Here is a 19,535-nt window from a genome sequence, read left to right on the forward strand (position 1 = left end):
CACTTTTTGTTCTTCTCCTCTTGCAATCTTTCTCCGGCAAGACAACCTCGAAAGCTAGATTCTCTCAGCTTTCAAATGGCACCGATTTCACTAAATTTGCTCATGCCAATTGCCGAAACCATGCTTTTGAAGTTCTCCTTCCTTTTAATCTTCATGCCGCCTCCCGAGTTCAAGGATTAAACCGCCACGTCAACCCCACATTTAGTGCCTCCAGCCAAAGCCAATAAATGAGCTTCCTCATTTAATATATTTTTCTTTTCCTTTCTCCACAACTTCTATAAATAACCATAGATTTCTAATTGTTAAGTATTTAATATAACATTCCCTTAACTAGACATGCTTATCTAGGAAACTTAGAGTTCGGGGTTTACATTCACCTCCCTCTTAAAAGAAATTTCGTCCTCGAAATTTACCTGATATGTCATTTAAAAAGTTAAGGATATTTCTTCCTCATTTGTTCTTCAAGTTCCCAAGTAGCTTCCTCGATTCCATGATTACGCCATAGCACCTTCACCAAAGGAATCGTCTTATTTCTGAGTACTTGATCTTTCCTGTCTAAAATCTTGATGGCCTCTTCCTTGTAAGATAAATCTTCTTTGAGCTGTATTGGTTGTGCTACTAGTATGTGCATACGATTAGGCACGTATTTCCTTAACATTGACACATGAAATACGTCGTGAATACAAGTTAGCTCCATCGGCAACTGTAACCTATATGCTGCTGGACTGACTCGTTCTACAATTTCATATGGTTCAATGTACCGTGGACTTAACTTTCCTTTTCTCCCGAACCGGAGAATTTCTTTCCATGGGGACAGCCGAAGAAATACCTGATCCCCGACTTTAAATTCTAATTCTCTTCTTCGCTTATAAGCATAGCTCTTCTGTCTATCACGAGTCGCCTTAAGGTTATCCCTGATAAGCTTCACATTCTCTGTTGTTTGTTGAACTAATTCTAGACCCAATAATTATCGTTCTCCGACTTCATTCCAGCATACTAGGGTTCTGCAAGGTCGGCCGTACAACGCTTCATAGGGAGCCATTCCGATACTAGAATGGTAGCTATTGTTATATGCAAATTAAATCAACGATAAGTGTGTATCCCAACTTCTTTTGAATTTTAATACACAAGCTCTCAACATATCTTCCAGTGTCTGTATAGTTCTTTCCGACTGTCCATCTGTTTGTGGATGAAAAGTCGTACTAAAATGCAATTTAGTGCCCATAGCCTTTTGTAAACTAGGCCAGAATTTTGAAGTAACCTCGAGTCTCGGTCTGACACTATCGACACTGGGGCTCCATATTGACTGATTATCCTATCCACATAAATCTTAACTAGACGGTATAGTGTAAAAGTAACTTTTACTAGTATAAACTTGGCCTTCTTGGTTAGTCTATCGACTATTACCCAAATGCCATCGTATCCTAAGGGCATCCTAGGAAATCCAAATAGAAAGTCCATTGTTACATGCTTCCACTTCCACTCAGGCACTGGAAGTGGATTGAGTAATCCTGCTGGTCTTTGTCTCTCAGGTTTTACTTGTTGACAGACTATACATTGATCCACATATTCTACTGTGTTTTTCTTCATCCCAGTCCACCAGTAAGATCTCTTCAAAGTTCTATACATCTTGGTGCTTCCTGGATGCATAGCGTAAGCGGAACTATGTGCTTCCTCTAGAATGGCTTGTTTAAGTTGTGGCTTATTAGACACACATATCCTCCCCTCCTTTTCTAGTACATTATCTGCTCTCAGTTGAAAGTCAGCTTTGATGCCTTTACTTACATCATCAGGAATCTTCTAAATATCAGGGTTTTTCAACTGTTCCTGCTTAAGGTCTTCTACTAAGCTAGGCCTTACCTAGAATGTAGCTATCATTCCTCTTGACGGTCTAACTGATAAGGCAGTTCTAGAATTCTTGAACTCCTGCAATAGCATTCCTTTCATTGTACTAATAATGGCCTTGGGTCCCGAGGACTTCCTACTTAGTGCATCCACTACAATATTAGCCTTACCAGGGTGGTACTCGATGGAACAGTCATAATCTTTAATCAATTCAATCCATCTTCTTTGCCTTAGATTTAACTCTTTTTTATCAAAGATATATTTTAAACTTTTGTGATCTGTGAATATTCTACAGCGCTCTCCAAATAGGTAATGTCTCCACAACTTTAGAGCCAAAACAACTGCTGCCAATTCTAAATCATGCGTAGGATAAATGCTCTCGTGCTTCTTAAGTTGACGAGAGGCATATGCAATCACTTTCCCATCCTGCATCAACACACATCCAAATCCTTGTCGGGATGCGTCACAATAAATCTCAAATTCCTTGTCTGGAACAGGTAAGGTAAGCACTGGTGCTAATACTAGTCTCTGTTTTAGCTCCTGAAAATTATGCTCACATTCCAACGACCACTCAAACCGCACACATTTCTTGGTCAAGTTCGTTAATGGAAGAGCTATCTTAGAGAAACCCTCCACAAACCTCTGGTAATAACCTGTCAAACCTAGGAAACTGCGTATCTCTGAAACAGTCGTGGGTCATTCCCAATTCACTATTGCTTTCGTCTTCTTGGAATCTACACTGATACCATCTGTTGAAACAATATGCCCAAGAAATACAACCCGATCTAACAAAAAATCACATTTACTGAACTTAGCATACAACTGCCTATCTCGTAGCGTCTTCAATACTATCCTCAGGTGGGTTATATGATCCTCCCTACTACCAGAATATACCAGTATATCATCAATGAATACTATCACGAACTGGTCCAAGTAGGGATGAAATGTCCTGTTCATAAGATCCATAAATACCGCAGGGGCATTTGTCAGTCCGAATGGCATTACTAGAAATTCATAGTGTCCATATCTTGTTCTAAATGCAGTTTTAGGAATGCTTCCTTCACCTTCAGTTGTTGATACCTCAATCTCAGGCCTATCTTTGAAAACACCGTAGCTCCTCTTAGCTGATCAAACAAATCATCAATGTGTGGTAAGGTATATTTATTCTTAATCGTTACCTTATTCAGCTGCCTATAGTCGATACACAATCAAAGTGTACCGTCTTTCTTCCTTACAAATAATACCGGAGCTCCCCAAGGTGATACACTTGGTCAAATGTATCCCTTGTCAATTAACTCCTGCAGCTGAACCTTTAATTCTTTTAACTCAGTTGGCGACATTCTATACGGTGCCTATGATATAGGAGTTGTTCTTGGAATTAAATCAATAGTGAACTCCACTTCTCTGTCGAGTGGCAATCCCGATAATTCCTTAGAAAATACATCCCGAAACTCATTTACCACGGGGACATCTTCTGGGTTCAGCTCTTTCCCTTGAGCAACCACTACGTGAGCCAGATAGGCTTTACATCCCTTGCTCAGCAATTTCCTAGCTTTTACTGCTGATATCAGATTCCTCGTAGTTAATCTTCTAATTCCTACTAGTATTGCATCCTGGCCATTTGATTTTCTGAGCACTACCTCCTTCTTGTAACAGTCCATTGAAGCACGATACTTACTTACAAAATCCATCCCCAGGATAGCATCAAACTCCAGCAGCTCCAAAGGAAGTAAATCAGCATAAAAGTCCTGATCATTGATCAGTATCTCACAATGATTATAACATTTATCTACTATTATCACATCTCCCAAAGGGGTAGAGATAAATAACTCTTCAGGCATAGGCTCAACCAACTTATCTATACTAAATGCATACATGCTAGATATAAATGAATGTGTGGCACCAGGGTCAAATAAAACATAAGCAGGCTGTCCACATAATATGACATTATTGGTCACAACATCTGGAGACTCTGTTGCCTCCTGGTGTGTCACGACATACACTCGCCCCTGTTGTTGGGGTCGACCTACGACATTCTTCTGCTTGGCACCACTTGACCCTTCACCTCGATTTCCAGTGCCCTTTGGTTTGTTAACTGTCTGGGAGGTTGTCTATTGTGCTGTTAGGGTGTCCCTGTTCACCTAGGGACAGTCCCTCTTGAAATGCCTTGCTTGTCCACATTGGAAACATACACCTCTTCCACTATAGCATACTCCAAGATGCCTCTTGCCACAACTAGGGCACGTTGGTTTAATGTTTGTGCTGGTTACCGACTTACCAGCTTGTGGCATCTCTAGTCGGCTAACTGCACTGGCTAAGGGTCTCGATTTCCTTTTCCTGGATCCCTGCCAATTTATTCCCTTGAATTGGCTTCCACTAGTCTGAATTGCAGCTGAAGGTCGGGATCCCCTGTCTCTAGGCCCTACTACTGCCTCACTACCCCTTGGCAACTTCTCATCATCTGCCAAACTCCGTTCGACTTGTGTCGCCATTTCTACTAACTGGCTAAAATCTAGCCAATTAGTCGTGGATGTCACCGGAGTTCTGATTTCTTTCTTCAAACCTTGTTCAAATTTCCTGCATCTATCTCTTTCCTCGGAAATAATCGGCAGAGCATACTGTGATAACTCTATAAATTTCTGCTCATATTCTGCCACTGACATCATTCCCTGCGTCAGTCTGAGGAACTCATCCCTTTTCGCATCTCGGAACGAACTGGGGTAATACTTGTCTTCAAAGGCCTTTCTGAACTCAGGCCATAACATCGCATCGGTACTGGCTCGTCTGGTGGATATCACTTTCCACCATTTCTCTACTCTTTTCTATAATAGAAAGGTGGCTAGCCCTACTTTCCTGTCCTCTGGACAACTCATAACATTGAAACATTTTTCAACTACATCCAGCCATAACTCAAATTTAGTTGGGTTTGTTGTACTTTCAAATGTCACAGCCCCTAGGGCTTTAAACCTCTCAATACCATATTTCTTCTCTGGGTCTACTCGTACTGAGCCCACACTGGCTGCTAACCTCTGCGCTATCCTGTCAAAAACCACATCTTCTAGCTAAGAATATGCCCTTGCCTGGGGAGTACTAGACTCTCTCTCAGACGTCGTCTCCTGACCCACTAGATCATTCACCTTCTTTTTCCCACCCGGTGGGTTCTTTCTAGCCTCCGAGCCCCTATTGATAGGGTCAGTATTCCTGCCTCCTGTCTGCTTACTCTGTCTGCCACTTTGCCTCGACATTTCACCTATTACAATGTACACATGTTAGGGACTCACACTTTAGGGGCTTAGACTTATGCATGAACTTTCCCTTCTATTCCCAAAACCTTATGCTCTGATACCAACTTGACACACCACCTCCCAGATTACCCTCTTAATTTGAAAGAGGATATGACTGTGGTAGTTACTAGCCCTACTGCCAGCACTTACCACCTTAGCCTTCCAATCTAAATGCCAACCTGTTAAACATTAATAATGTATGCATACAGTATGCCTTCTTAAGGTTCTACATAATATTATATAAACACATGCATACGGCCATGACATAACATCTAAGGGAAAAATATCCACAGATGGGCCCAAACAACTCTAACAAAGCCCTAATCCCTCTCAAAACATGTGTACATAAACAGATCATCAACCTAAGTCTTCTTAATAAGCCAGGCCTTTCAGTGGCAAGCAGCAACAGATCAACCTTGAGGAATCTGAACGTTACCTGAAAAAGGGAAACACATAAAATCTGTGAGCTAGTAGCCCAATGAGTGACTATAGAATCATATTACGTCATGCCTTTCATCACTATAAATATGTAAGTATATTGATGAGTATCTCAAGCAAATTTCTCTAAATATAGCTTAAAACCATTCTTGTACATCATTAAACATCATTATTCCTTAGTTGAGAACGAGCCTACAATGCTCTAGCTCCCAACGTTTATTACCGGCCAAGAGACCCATACTTCGACCTCTTTTTGGTGTTGTATGGCCTAGAAGACCCATACTTCGGCCTCTCATTCAGAACTACCTACGTGCACATGGAGTTTTCTAAGTACCGTCAATACCTTAGGTAATAGTATCCAGATACCTTCTCCATGTCTTTCAGTATCGGGTTATTTCGTAGCATCAAATTAAGTTTCATTGTATATCATTTACACAAGAACTCATTCTATCATAGCCTTCCTCTAGGAAGCATATTTCAACATTAGAATCTTAACTTTTGTAATGACTTCCCAACATACCTTGGCCTATGTTAAACAAATACAAGTCGGGGAAGATACGTTAAGCTATTCATTAACCATTTGTTGCTTGAGGGAGTATAAATTCACCATTAACATCATTGTAACTTACTTGGCCTTATATGCATAAGTATTGAAAACATTAAGTTCACTTAGTCACTCACAGCTCGTCAGGGCTCTTAACAGTTTATACGCCTCTCCTAGCTCTTCTTGGCCTAAAAGAACATAATTCCCGGTTAAACTACTTAGAATTCTTAGCAAAATACCTCAAATAGTTCATTTACTAATGAAACTTTCATCAACAAAAACAGTATTACTAGCGAGATTATCATCATTAGTGAATTCATCCTCATGAGCGAGATCTTCATGAGCGAAATCCTCATAAGCGAGATCCTCATGAGCGAAGTCCTCAGCATGAGCGAGATCAAGCTTTTCTGAGCAACATTTTCATCCTAGCGATACTCACCTCGTCTAACAAACATGGCTTCCTCACCAATGAGATTCAGCCCTCATTTCTAGCGAGATTTCCTCCTTGAGCGAGATCCTCATCACAAAATCAGCGAGATTATCATCCTGAGCGAGATCCTCATCCTCTTCATCTCTCCCTCGCTCTCCACAGTGAGCTGTTTGCTTGTTCTTCTCAAGCAGTTGTCTGCTTCTGCACAGATTCTCTATTTCAACTTAAAAAATTCATAACTCAAAATCCAGAACTCTTTTCAAGAAACTTTCTTCTACAAACTTGTTTAGAATTGAGTTACTTACCTTAAAAGTTCAGCCGAAAATTCCTTATGGTTTGGCCTGGAGCTTCCAATCTTCACCTCGGGCCCCGATTAATCCGAGATTCTGCCTCTTTTGCAAATTCTTCTCTTTTTGTTCTTTTCATCTTGTAGTCTTTCTCCTGCAAGACAACCTCGAAAACTAGATTCTCCCAGCTTTCAAATGACACCAATTTCACTAAATTTGCTCATGCCAATTGCCGAAACCATGCTTTTGAAGTTCCTCTTTCTTTTAATCTTCCTGCCACCTCTCGAGTTCAAGGATTAAACTGCCACGTCACCCCCACATTTAGTGCCTCCAGACAAAGCCAATAAATGAGCTTCCTCATTTAATATGTTTTTCTTTTCCTTTCTCCCCAACTTCTATAAATAAACATAGATTTCTAATTGTTAAGTATTTAATATAACATTCCCTTGATTAGACATGCTTATCTAGGAAACTTAGAGTTCAGGGTTTGCACCAAGTGACTTCATAATTTACTCTATTTTATTTTTTCTCCTTTTGTAGTTTCGTACCTGATAATCCTCTTATAATAACTTCTAACGAGTCACTGACCTAGCATTAGAACATAACTTGTTCATTTAAGCTAAACAAATATTTTAATGTACAACTATCATAAAACTTGTAATTGATAAGACGTACCTGGCGATGACGAGGAATCCATTCATGGGCCACAGGGACAATCTAGACTTACATAGTAAGTCAGTCTAAAGAACCCAAAACATGGGCTCTGATACCAACTGTAACGACCCAACCCCATAGGACTTAAGTTAGGCAGTCACTAAATACATGCATGCATGGAACTCAAAACAACACTCAGTTATGGCAAAATAAATGCTAATTAAATAAGGTAAGTTCAAAAGACTTTCATTAAATTCAAATACTAAAACAATAGTAGGGTACCCATAAATCATAAAGGATAGTAAATGAGTCTGAAAAACGATTCTTAAAGTAAGTTTTAAACATCAAAACTAAAAGTTAAGAGAAACATGAAAAGAACTCTAAATTTCATGATGCGGAAGCGTAAAAACTAGTCCCAGTGGCTCGATCACGAATTCCGCTTGTCCATCGTCAGTGTATCTCTACCCTTACCTGAAATAACAACATGAGAAAGAATGAGTATAAAATACTCAGTAAGTAACCCTACTACTGGGGTCAGGCTTGGCATCTATGTCCTCTAGATACCCACCTCTAGTGAAACATATAAACTGCTCTAGTCCTTATGGGGCACATATGCACATGAAACAAGAAGAAGACTGAGTTCTATCCTACTGTAGTTAAGTATGCCCACTACCTCTGGTGAATCCCAAAGGAGACATAAACTGGTGAATCCTGAAGGAGACACAAACTAGTGAATTCCAAAGGAGACACAAATTGGTGAATCCTGAAGGAAACAAAAAATCTAATGGACATCTAACTAATAAGTAAGGACATTTGCACAGTCTCAACATCATAATCATCACTGTACGAATCTATGACATACATATAAACCTCAACATCATGGTTCTACAACATACATGTATACCTCAATATCATCAGATCAAATACAACCATAGAAGCACATACCATCTCATACTAGCATTCAAGTGTCTATGTGCATAAATAAATAATTCAGATCTTGTAACAGGACATACTTTAATCATGTTATACTATCAATCTTTCATGCTGTCATTCTGCCATAACCATCATTTAACATGTTAGCATACATCTAATGCCTTGCCCGTGGGCAGTTCCAGTAGTAAGATTACTTACCTTGATATTAGGTCGAACCAAAAAGCAATTGAATCTTTGTGAAATTCTTGAATCCTTAATCAAGCATAAACATAAACCAAGCTTTAAAATTAATAGTTAAGGCCAAATTCCAAACACCCAAATATTACAACATATTTTCAGATAACCTTACCTAAGGTGTGGTCCAATTTGAATTCACCTTCCAAACCTCCAATTTTAAGCTCAAATAATTAGCAAACCAAACTCTTCTTCATCTTGAATGAAATTCTTGAACCAACCCCCTAATCATAATTTGAAATTAGGCTTACATGATTAAGCTTGAATCAAATACATACTTCATTACCAATGTCTCTAATAAATTATCCATATGTAGCTTTGTCAAAAATCACTTCCAAATGACTTTACCAAAATTTCTCAACAACCAAAATTAATCCTCAAGAGGGTAGTCAAAGCATAGAACTTACCAAAACTCGCTAAAACAAACTCCAACTTCACTGAACAACACCTCAATACCTTCACAAACTTGAATCCAAAGTTGAAATACAATGGGTATCAACCAATTGATGCTAAAAGTAAATGAGTATTCAAGAATCAACCGAAAACAAACCCAAACGGCAGAAATCTTACCCAAATTGATAGATCCAGTGACGGCAAAAGCGAAGGACGCTTGAGTAGTGGTGGACGGAGGTCATGAAGAAGAAACTGACGTGGCAGCTTTGAGCGGTGTCAGACGGGCTCACGAACGTGAGGAAGAAAAGGGGGGTGGAGTTTGACTTTTTATAAAAAAAAAAAAACAACAACAACAACAATAATAATAATAATAAAACAAAAAAGGAAATAAATATAATTACATTTAATTCCTTTCCGTTTTATACTATTAAATTCCTTTCCGTTTCAAAAGAAAATTAATTCCTGCCATTAATTTCCAATTTGAATAATTTCACGTCAACAATTAAATTCTCGCGCTTACACTTGAATTCCAAAAATGCCCTCTAACTAATAAGAATTACTGAAATTCCAAATAATAAAGTTACTAAAATTACATTATTACTAAAAAATGCGTGGGGTGTTACAAGATCCCTACCAAAAACTAGCACACACGTGTTCGAGAACCTTGTAAAGACCGTCAGGTAACTTGAAGCAACTCATCATATAATTTGGGATGGCCTGGAGTACAATCTTGAAAAGCACCTCTTCCCTCCCCCCACCCGCACAAAGAGAAGAACTTTTCTTTCCAACCTTGGACCGTTTTCCAAACTTCCTCTTTAAGATCCTTAAAAACCTATCTTTTATCTTTGCATATAATATATGGAAGCCTAGGGTAGAATCCTAACGGAATAACAGCCTTCACTCCAAGCCACTCCTCAAGAATCTTATGCTTTCCCCAACTCACATTCTAACTGATCAGGAATATTGGCTTGCTTTTATTGATGGCCTAACCTAATGTCTTCTCGTAATCTCTTAGAATCTTCTTAAGCGTTCAACGATTCTTTTTAGAATCCCTTAGGAAGAAAAGATTGTTATCTCCAAAGAAAATATGAGTTATAACTGGACAGTTTTTAGCAATCTTAAAACCAAGTAGGTTATCAAGAGATTTTTCTTCATAAGACGAGTTAAGAGGCATTCTGCAAATAAGAGAAACAGGAAAGGGGAGAGTAAATCCCCTTGACAAAGACCTCTGGATGGCCTGAATCTCTCCCTAGGGAAGCCATTAACCATAACAGCAAAGTTGATTGTCTCCATATAACTCATGATCAACTTAATCCATCTCTGGTCAAAACCCAACTTCAGCGAAACCTCCCTTAAGGAAACTCACTTGAACCTATCGTAGCCTTTACTAATATTTGTCTTGAGGGCCACCTACCCCTTTTGCCTTTCTTTCTATTGTTGATAGCATGGAAATACTCAAATCCGATCATGACATTATTCGTAATAAGTCCTTCAAGAACAAAAGTGGATTGAGAATGATGGATGATCTCCCTTAGAACCTTGAAGCTAAAACCTTAGCAACCAGCTTATAGATAATGTTATAAAGACTGATAGGTTTAAACACCAACATATGTTTAGGATTCTTTATTTTAGAATAAAGAAGATAAAGGAATTATTGATTTCACTAATATCACTAGACCCATTAACAAATCCCAAGCATATCGCCACAACCTCGTCACCACAATATCCTAGTAGCTTTTAAAGAAAATAGCTTGGAAACCGTTTAAACCTGGAGCTTTTGTAAGATTCATCTCTTTGAAAGCATGCTCAACATCAGACCTACAAAAGCCTTTGAGTAAGGCTTCATTTTGAGTTTTTGCCACCTTCTATTGGTTACAATCGGTAATTTTCCTAATCTCAGATAAGCCAGGGTTCAAAAAAGAGAACAACTTTTTGAAATAGTCTGAGGCCACACCACCAATAATGGAATTCTCGTTATCAACCCACTTGCTTTTCTCATTAAACAAATCTTCTATCAATTTTTTCTTTCTTCTAAAGCTCGCATGTTGGTGAAACCACTTTGTGTCGCGATATGCTTTTTACTGTTAAAATTTTAAAACTAGAAACCATAATTTTTAGAAAACTTCTTTTTGTTTTAAAATTTGGCCAAAAATTCTTGAGAAAAATGCAAATCATGGTAAGAAATTGAGAGAAAATAGACTTCATTTTTAAAAAACAAATACAAAAAATGAAATAGTTGAAAAATGAAACCTAATTTATCGTCGTTGAAAATTAAGTTAACAAACACTAGTTACATCTTATTGATACTTTCTGTAATATCCCGATTTTTTTAGGAAAATTTAAGTTAATTATCTCCAATTGTTGAGTTTTAGTTTCCCAATCATTGGAATTTGAAAACAAATTGTTACAGTTGAAGAAGTTTAATTGGTTAATGTGGATTCTTTGATTATGAGTTTTAAATTAATTGGAAGGGATAATTGAATCAATTTTATACAAAATTTTGAGTTTTTGTAAAATTTGAAATGTAAAAGAGGAAATTATGGTTTTAAGATTTTACCCTCTTTAATTTTGGAACTTAGATCCAAAATTTAAGTAAAAAATTAAGAAAAGATAATTGGTTTATTTGGAAGTAACTAAATCAAGTACTTAAAAAGATTTGTAAATTTGGATTCAAGTTAATTTGGAAAGTTAGAATTTAATTTTGGGATTTAGAATTTTTGGAAAGAAGTGATTTAAAGTTGGTGAATTTATTTTTAGGTTTATTTAATTAATTGGAGAAGAGGTGAAAGATTTGAGTTTGATATGACATATTTATTAAGGAAAGGAAATATATATATATATATACAAGGGTTTTGGAATTTAAGAAAAGAAAAGGAAAGTATATATATGGGTTTTGGAATTTAAGAAAAGAAAAGGAAATAATATTATTTATATATATATATATATATATATACACACATACTATGTATTTGTGTGGTGGAGAATTAAAAAGAAAAGAAATATGGAATTTTCAAACCCCCACTTTCTCACTTTCTCTCTAGTTTAGACGAACTTCGGCTGCTGCACCGCTGACGTCCACATCCTTTCCTCCGTCAAGTTGCAACCACGCCGCTCCAACCTTTACTTCACCGGATCTGCTCGCCGTTGGTCCTCCTCTCTTCCAGTCGTTGTCCTCTGTCGAACGTCGTCGTGAGGTTCGTAGATTTGGGATAAGATCTAAATGATTTTCATGGTTTTGTTGAGGATCTTGAATACCCAATAAATAACGTGTTTTATTATCATTTCAATCGTGATTTTGGAGGTTGAATTTGAAATTTGAAGGGGTTTAAAAGGTCGTTAGCATGCTGTCAAGCAGAGTTAAGGTGATTTTGACAAGAATTTTGGTAAGATTTGGGGCTTTGTGACTTGTTCAGTTCGAATGTAATTTATATGAATTAAGTTATTAAGTTTTATTGTTGATTTTGGCGTGATTAAACGCTTAGGTGTGAACCTAAAGGTTAAATTTTATTTTGGTTTATGTACTATGATTTAATTCAAAGATTGTGGAGATTAGAAGAGGTTAGTTGCTCAAATATTTGGCTCGATTAAGGATTCAAGAATTTCACAAAGACTCAATTGCTTTTTGGTTCAACCTAATATCAAAGTAAGTAATCTTACTACTGGAGCTACCCACGGGCCAGACACTAGATATATGCCAGCATGATAGATGAATATTATGACAGAACGATAACATGATAGATGGATAGTATAGTATGACCAATATATGTTCTTGTATGAGAATCTGAAAGATTTATTTGTGCACGTAAAGACTTGCATGCTAGTAAGAGGTGATACTTGATTCAATGAGGGTGTATTTAATATGAGGATATAGAGGCATATATGCATGTTGTATAGCCATGATATTGAGGTGTATATGTATGTTATAAAACCATATTGTAATAATTGTGATGTTGAGACTGTGATAGTATCTTTACTGATTAGTTAGATGCCCACTAGGTATTGTGTTTCCTTTGGAATTCACCAGACTGTGTTTCCTTCGGGATTCCTCAGATTGTGTTTCCTTCGGGATTCACCAGATATTGTGTTTCCTTCGGGATTCACCAGATATTGTGTTTCCTTCGGGATTCACCAGATATTGTGTTTCCTTCGGAATTCACCAGATATTGTGTTTCCTTCGAGATTCACCTGATTGTGTTTCCTTCAGAATTCATCAGATATTGTGTTTCCTTCGGGATTCACCAGATATTGTGTTTCCTTCGGGATTCACCAGAGGTAGTGGGCATACTTAACTACAGTAGGATAGAAACCAGTTTTGCATGTATGTATGTGTCCCATGAGGACTAGAACAATTTTTATGTTCCACCAGAGGTAGGCATCTAAAAGATATATGCCTAGCCCGACCCCAATAATGGGGTTACTTACTGAATATTTTATACTCACCCTTTCTCATGTTTATGTTTCAGGTAAGGGCAAGGACGCACTGGCAAATGATAAGAGGAATCCTTGAACGAGCCACAGGGGACCAGTTTTATGCTTCCGCTCATGATATTTAGATTTCTTTCCATGTTTTTCAACTTTCAATTTGATGTTTGAAACTTACTATTAAGATTTGTTTTCAGACCTATTTATTATCATTTATGATTTATGGGTACCCTAAAGTCTGTTTTTAATATCTAAATTTAATGAAGGTCTTTTGAGTTCAACTTATTTATTTAGCATTTATTTCGCTAAAAGGATGTCGTTTTAAGTTCCATGCATGCATGTGTTTAGTATCCGCCTAACTTGAGTCCTAGGGGGTGGGGTCGTTACACTTTCAAACTAAAATTTGAAACTAAAAAATAAATAGTTTTTAATATTATAAATATTATATGAAAATTTACATGTCCATGCTTAGTGTCCTTATAAAACAAGTGTTTTGACTTTCATTGCCCCATGTGTCTTCCTATATATTGTCCGTGTGTAGCAATGTCACATCCTAGTTGCTAAATTACCTATAAATAGTGACATTTGGTGGATTTTAGATATACATTTTTTGTGAGAATTAAAAGAAAAAAATCAAAGATAAGGAAAATTCTCATAATTTTATGGTATTTTTGTTCCCGTGGTGCCTCGTGTAGATAATTTTGTTATTTTATTTTATTTATTTTATATATTACAATTTCTTGGTATTTTTGTTCTCGTGGTAGCTCATTATGCTTCTCAAATTTACAACACATTATCAACACTAGCTCCTGTCGTTCCTTCAGCTGAAGGTAATCCTAAAGGTAGGTCATTTTCCCTCTTTATTATAATTAGTAAATTAAAATGTTGTTTTGAATGTTTGGTGTTAAAGATTTGTTTAGTTGGTTTTATATTTTTCTAACGCAGTGGTTTCTATAGATGTCTCAAACAAAGTCTTAACATCTGTTTGTGACATCAGAGTATATATTTTCTTTATCTGAAAATATATGGGTGTAATATTTTGTCTGATATTTTCCTTTATTAAGACACGACTTATCTTTTCTAAAGGGGATTTGTTTCCTTTCTTGGATTCGATTATTTAAAGAGAATTATGCCGATCATTTAGGAATTTCGCTTTTGTTAATCGAGCAAGCCATTTTCTGTTTTTGCAGTTGAATTGTTCATCTTGGTGTTCTTGCTCTTTGCTCACTACATTTCGCTATGAAAATTTTTCATCCGTTGTATGCAACGTCGTTGTGTAAATCGTTCAAGAATGTAAAGATTATTTTGTCTTAGGGGGAGCCTAAGGCACAGTTGAAGAGAAGGGATTCTCGGTCTTAGGGGTAGCCTAAGACTCAGCTTCAGAGAAAAACTTGGTCTTAGAGGGATCCTAAGATTCATCAGTGAAGGGAATTCGTTGACTTGAGAGGAAGATAACAACGTTGAGAGGAGTCTCACATATTGTCGAAAGTCGAAGTGTTCAACACTAATATTACCAAACTTAGGGGGAGCTTAAATATATTTTGAAGGAAATAGAACATGAGGAATTCCATGAGCAGCGGAAGGATCTTTCCAAATATCAATCGTACATGAATAACAACAATTACAGTCACAACAGGAAACATACGGTTATGCATAAATCGAAATTACAGCATGCTTTACTAAATGATCAAGGGAAGAATTCACATACCTTTGAAGACTCATCTTCAAGACCCTTGATCACGAATACTCGAATAATCAGCAACACTATAACACTTGAATGCTCGTACAGCACGACCGCTACACTGCACGATCACAGCAAACTCGAACAAACCGATCACCAAGGTCATAAAAACCCTAAACACTACGAACAACCTCCACAGAACCTCGATTGTATCGAGTTGAGTAAGACACCACCAACAAGGTTACCTCGGTATTCTCGTTGTGAGAATCTAGAGTGTGGGATCTGTGTGGACTTGGTTAGAGGCCAGAAATCGGAGTAGGACAATCGTATAAACGATTGAGCAAGTGGGAGAAGATAAAGCCTATCATATAGGTCGATGCCCAATCATTTATCAAAAGCTATGTGATCGTCTAGCAAAAGCTATGCAATCGTTTAACTCATCGTCTAGCTGATAGTCTGTCGTATAGAAACTCTCCATAATCGCCTAGTCTCTCAAAGCTATCATTTAGTAAATCTAATTTACTTGACAACTTATTCGTGAGAACTTTCCGAGATTGGAAATCTCAAACTAACATTTTTCTAAATTTAGGAAAACATTTTTCTTTTTATCTCACAATTACCATGAAACCACCAATAACCTCCCACTCAATTGGTTATTAGAGAAAAGTAGATAATTATCTATTAATTAATATTATTATAAATATAAATGATAACCAACTTATCATACTATATTTATAACCTATAGTTTTAATATTTCATCTCATGAAACATACAAACCATAGCTTTTTTTTTCTATTCCATGGCACTTAATGTATATCTCATTTACGTTAACCCTCCACTTGATGTATTTCATTCACCATATCGATCATATCATATATAATTGAATTACCTCTTGTCGATTTGAACATTTCAAATCAACACCAAGAACTAATCCTCAACTTGAATCCATTGAGCTACCAAGAGGACCTTATGAACCTGTAGCTTGAAGCTCCAACGGTACGTGAATAATTGACTAAACTCTTTAGTCACGGGATCCACCATCCGTTAACTGCGAGGCACTCTACTAAAGACCGGCAGCTGAACTCTCCTTACTATAGATATATTATATGTTCATCTTAACCAATCAGAAGTACGACAACCCTTCACAGATCACTCGTAAGTACAACTCGGCCAATAATCGTTATGCCCCTATTGTTACATCTAACTCTTTAAGTACCACTGATCCCTCTAATGAACATAAGTCATAGTTCTACTATGACCGAGTCCTCTCTTCTAAAGAGAAGTTGTGGCCACTATGTTCAAGCCCCGAAATCAGCCCTTAAGGGAGTAAGCTATCTACTTACCTCTACTTCGAGGAAGGAGTGAATTTCATCTTGTGTAATTGAGTTCCCAGCTCCCAAATTAGACAAGTCCCCAAAAAGGTAGGCATATTGAGTTGGCAATCTGGCCACTCTCACCCATACTAATTAAAGGACTGCCCACAAAGGCAGAAGTTCCCAAAACGCTCAGGATTGAGGTCGTGTCACCTATGGTCGTTTAGGTGAGATGTAAGTCTCTAGTATCAACAGCGTTATATACGGAGTTTAATCATCTCGTGGTTCAGGTCTTATACAAACTCTTTGTGTAGGACACCCCCACTCGCACGTCTCCACATGAATGGTTAGGATCTACCATCTGTAGTGGTTTACAACACTTGCAAACTTGTACAAAGCGGGTCGTATCCGTAGTGTCACAAGGATCAAGTATCCCACCTTAATCCTTATACTACAGACCTATTTAGGTTATCACTCAAGGCATGATCCACTTGTATATCACATATACATGCTTAAGTTCACTTAAGATAACCAAAGAGTTTTGTTTATTGGATATGGGTAAATGCTAGAATTAAATAACACATATTTTAATCATTGAACAATGTGAATCTTTACAAAACAACGAGACTCGGGGAGAATTAGGACACCAATCCCAACATTTAGGTTATCACTTAAGGCATGATCCACTTGTATATCTCATATACATGCTTAAGTTTACATAAGATAACTATGGTACTTTGTTTATTGGATATGAGTAAATGCCAGAATGAAACAACACTTATTTTATTCATAAACATTGTGTAGAATTACAACAATGAGACTCCGGAGAATTAGGACACCAATCCCAACACATTTGAGAGAGACTCTCACATCTATGGGGAGCCTAAGTGATCAATGAGTTAAGCTTTATGTGAGTTGTTGTAGTAATCGTGTATTGACAATAAGTACTACGTTATAAACTGCTTAACTCTTTAATATTAGTGGATTATGTTTCCTGGACATATTGCCCCCGAGACATAGGTGGATTTCACCGAACTGGGTTATCAACTTTTGTGTCTCTTTAACTGCTTACTTGTTGTTGATATTTTGTTGTTACATTTGTTGTTACATTTGTTGTTAGTGCTTTCCTTTTAACATATATGTTTTTGTGACAAGTCACCTCAACACTTTTTCAATTGGTATTATAGTGGGTCACCTTTATCTTAGGTGCTTCGGTTGTGAATGGAATCAAATAAGCGGCTCTACCACTCGGCCTCCTATTCTAGATGGAACGAACTACTCATATTGGAAGGCTAGAATGACAGCTTTCTTAAAGTCTATTGATCATACTACTTGGAAAGCAGTTGTAACTGGATGAACTCCTCCTTAGATTATTGCTTCTAATGTTAGGACTCTTAAGCCGGAAGCCGATTGGACTGATGCTGAGAACAAAGCATCTATAAGGAATTCTTGTGCCCTTAATGCTTTCTTTAACGGTGTGGACAGAAATATATTTCGTCTGATTAACACATGTGTCCTGCTAAAGAAGCTCGAGATATTTTGGTTGTTGCTCATGAGGGAACATCAATTGTCAAGATGTCTAGACTTCAATTGTTGACCACTAATTTTGAAAGTTTGAAAATGCTTGAAGATGAAACTATTGTTGAATTTAATGTTTGCTTACTTGACATTGCTAATGAATCTTTTGCCTTAGGTGAAAAGATCTCATAAGATAAACTGGCTAGAAAAGTTCGCATATCTCTGCCTAAGAGATTTGATATGAAAATAACTGCTATAGAAGAAGCTCAAGACATTGCCAATATAAAACTTGAGGTCTACTTACTTTTGAGATGAATTTTGATATGAAACGTGCCAAGAGAAACCAAGGTATTCCCCTCTAATCCTCTATAAATGATCAGTTTGAAGGTAAAATTGTATAATCAAAAGAATCTCTTGTAGATTTGGTATCTTTGCTATATGATCAGTTTAACAAGATTATAAAGCAATTTGAAAATAAATCTGGAAATCATGTGCCTCAGACATGTTAAAGAAAGAAGAAGCACATATTCAAATCCATACAGATCTTAGAATCAGAAGAAGGATATGGATAATTGAAGCACTATTGATCAGAATAAAAGAAAATCTTTCCAATGTAAGGAATGTGAAGGTTATGGTCATTATCAATATGAATGTCCAAATTACCTCAAACAACAAAATAATATTTATGTGTTAACCTTGTCTGATAAAGACTCTGAGGATAAAAGTGAATATGAAGAAGATGTTAGAGCTCTTATTAGTAACATTTTCGAGGACGTTCATAGGGGCTGAAATCAAGAAAAGTTGTGTAAGGACAGTAGTAATGAAGAAAATGAAGATTCCCGTGAATCCATTGAAACTTCTTATTGTACTTTACACCAACAATGCTTAAAGGATGTAAAAGTCGTGGATATTCAGAAAGAATGAATTGAGTCGCTTCTTTCAGACAATAGTAGACCAATGACCACTATTTTTTCTAACTTAAACTTGAGTTGAATCAAGCCAAGACTAAGTTAGAATCTATATGTAAGTGCATAAAGATGTTGAACTCAGGTACGAATGATCTTGATAAGGTCTTGCTTCAAGAGAAGAAAGTTGGTGATTTAAAAGGTCATGGAAACTCTTAAACAAAGAGAATAGTTGATGATCAATCTCTTTCTATGGGAAAACAACATACTACCGATGGATGTGATCAAACGCAGATGTCAACACATGAGTCTTCTGTTGGAGTTTATGCCCTAAATCTCGTAGGGTCATGTAGTTTGTAAACACTTGTATAAACAAATATTTTTTGTGATTTATAATATACGATATTTTATTCACATTGTCTATGAAATATTTGATATTTTAGTTGCATTTACCACAAACTAATAAACTAAAATCATGGTTATTGTTGTAACTTAAACATGTATGTAGAGACATACCAGTGAATTGTGTTTTAAGTGATAACCTAAATGGTCTGTAGTATATGGATAAGGCTGGATACCTTATCCTGGTGACACTACGAGTGTGGCCCGCTTTGTAGGTGTTACAAATGTTGTAAAGTGCTACAAATGATCTGA

The 19,535-nt window shown here is 36.9% G+C and overlaps 1 protein-coding gene across 1 annotated transcript; it reads right to left on the reverse strand.

The window, feature by feature from the left end:
* Nucleotides 1-433: 433 nt before the first annotated feature.
* On the reverse strand, nucleotides 434-4,610 carry LOC150033852 (uncharacterized). The gene is made up of 6 exons (XM_090317093.1): nucleotides 4,059-4,610; nucleotides 3,241-3,593; nucleotides 2,486-2,594; nucleotides 1,408-1,800; nucleotides 1,108-1,315; nucleotides 434-954 (listed from the first exon to the last, which is right to left on the reverse strand). The coding sequence occupies exons 1-6, from the start codon at nucleotides 4,608-4,610 to the stop codon at nucleotides 434-436; spliced, it is 2,136 nt and encodes a 711-aa protein (XP_090173219.1).
* Between the last annotated feature and the right edge of the window lie 14,925 nt (nucleotides 4,611-19,535).

The sequence above is a fragment of the Benincasa hispida genome, chromosome 9 (assembly GCF_027475165.1).
Source record: "Benincasa hispida cultivar pf3 chromosome 9, pf3_genome.v1.1, whole genome shotgun sequence".
Lineage (NCBI taxonomy): Eukaryota > Viridiplantae > Streptophyta > Magnoliopsida > Cucurbitales > Cucurbitaceae > Benincasa > Benincasa hispida.

What these genes read in the sequence shown, in the direction of transcription:
- LOC150033852 (XM_090317093.1), bottom strand. Translation starts at nt 4,610, where the DNA reads ATGTTATGGCCTGAGTTCAGAAAGGCCTTTGAAGACAAGTATTACCCC. An exon ending in GTGGCAAGAGGCATCTTGGA is followed by an intron (nt 3,594 to 4,058) that starts GTATGCTATAGT and finishes ATCAATGATCAG; the next exon opens with GACTTTTATGCTGATTTACT. An exon ending in TGTATTAAAATTCAAAAGAA is followed by an intron (nt 955 to 1,107) that starts GTTGGGATACAC and finishes TATTGGGTCTAG; the next exon opens with AATTAGTTCAACAAACAACA.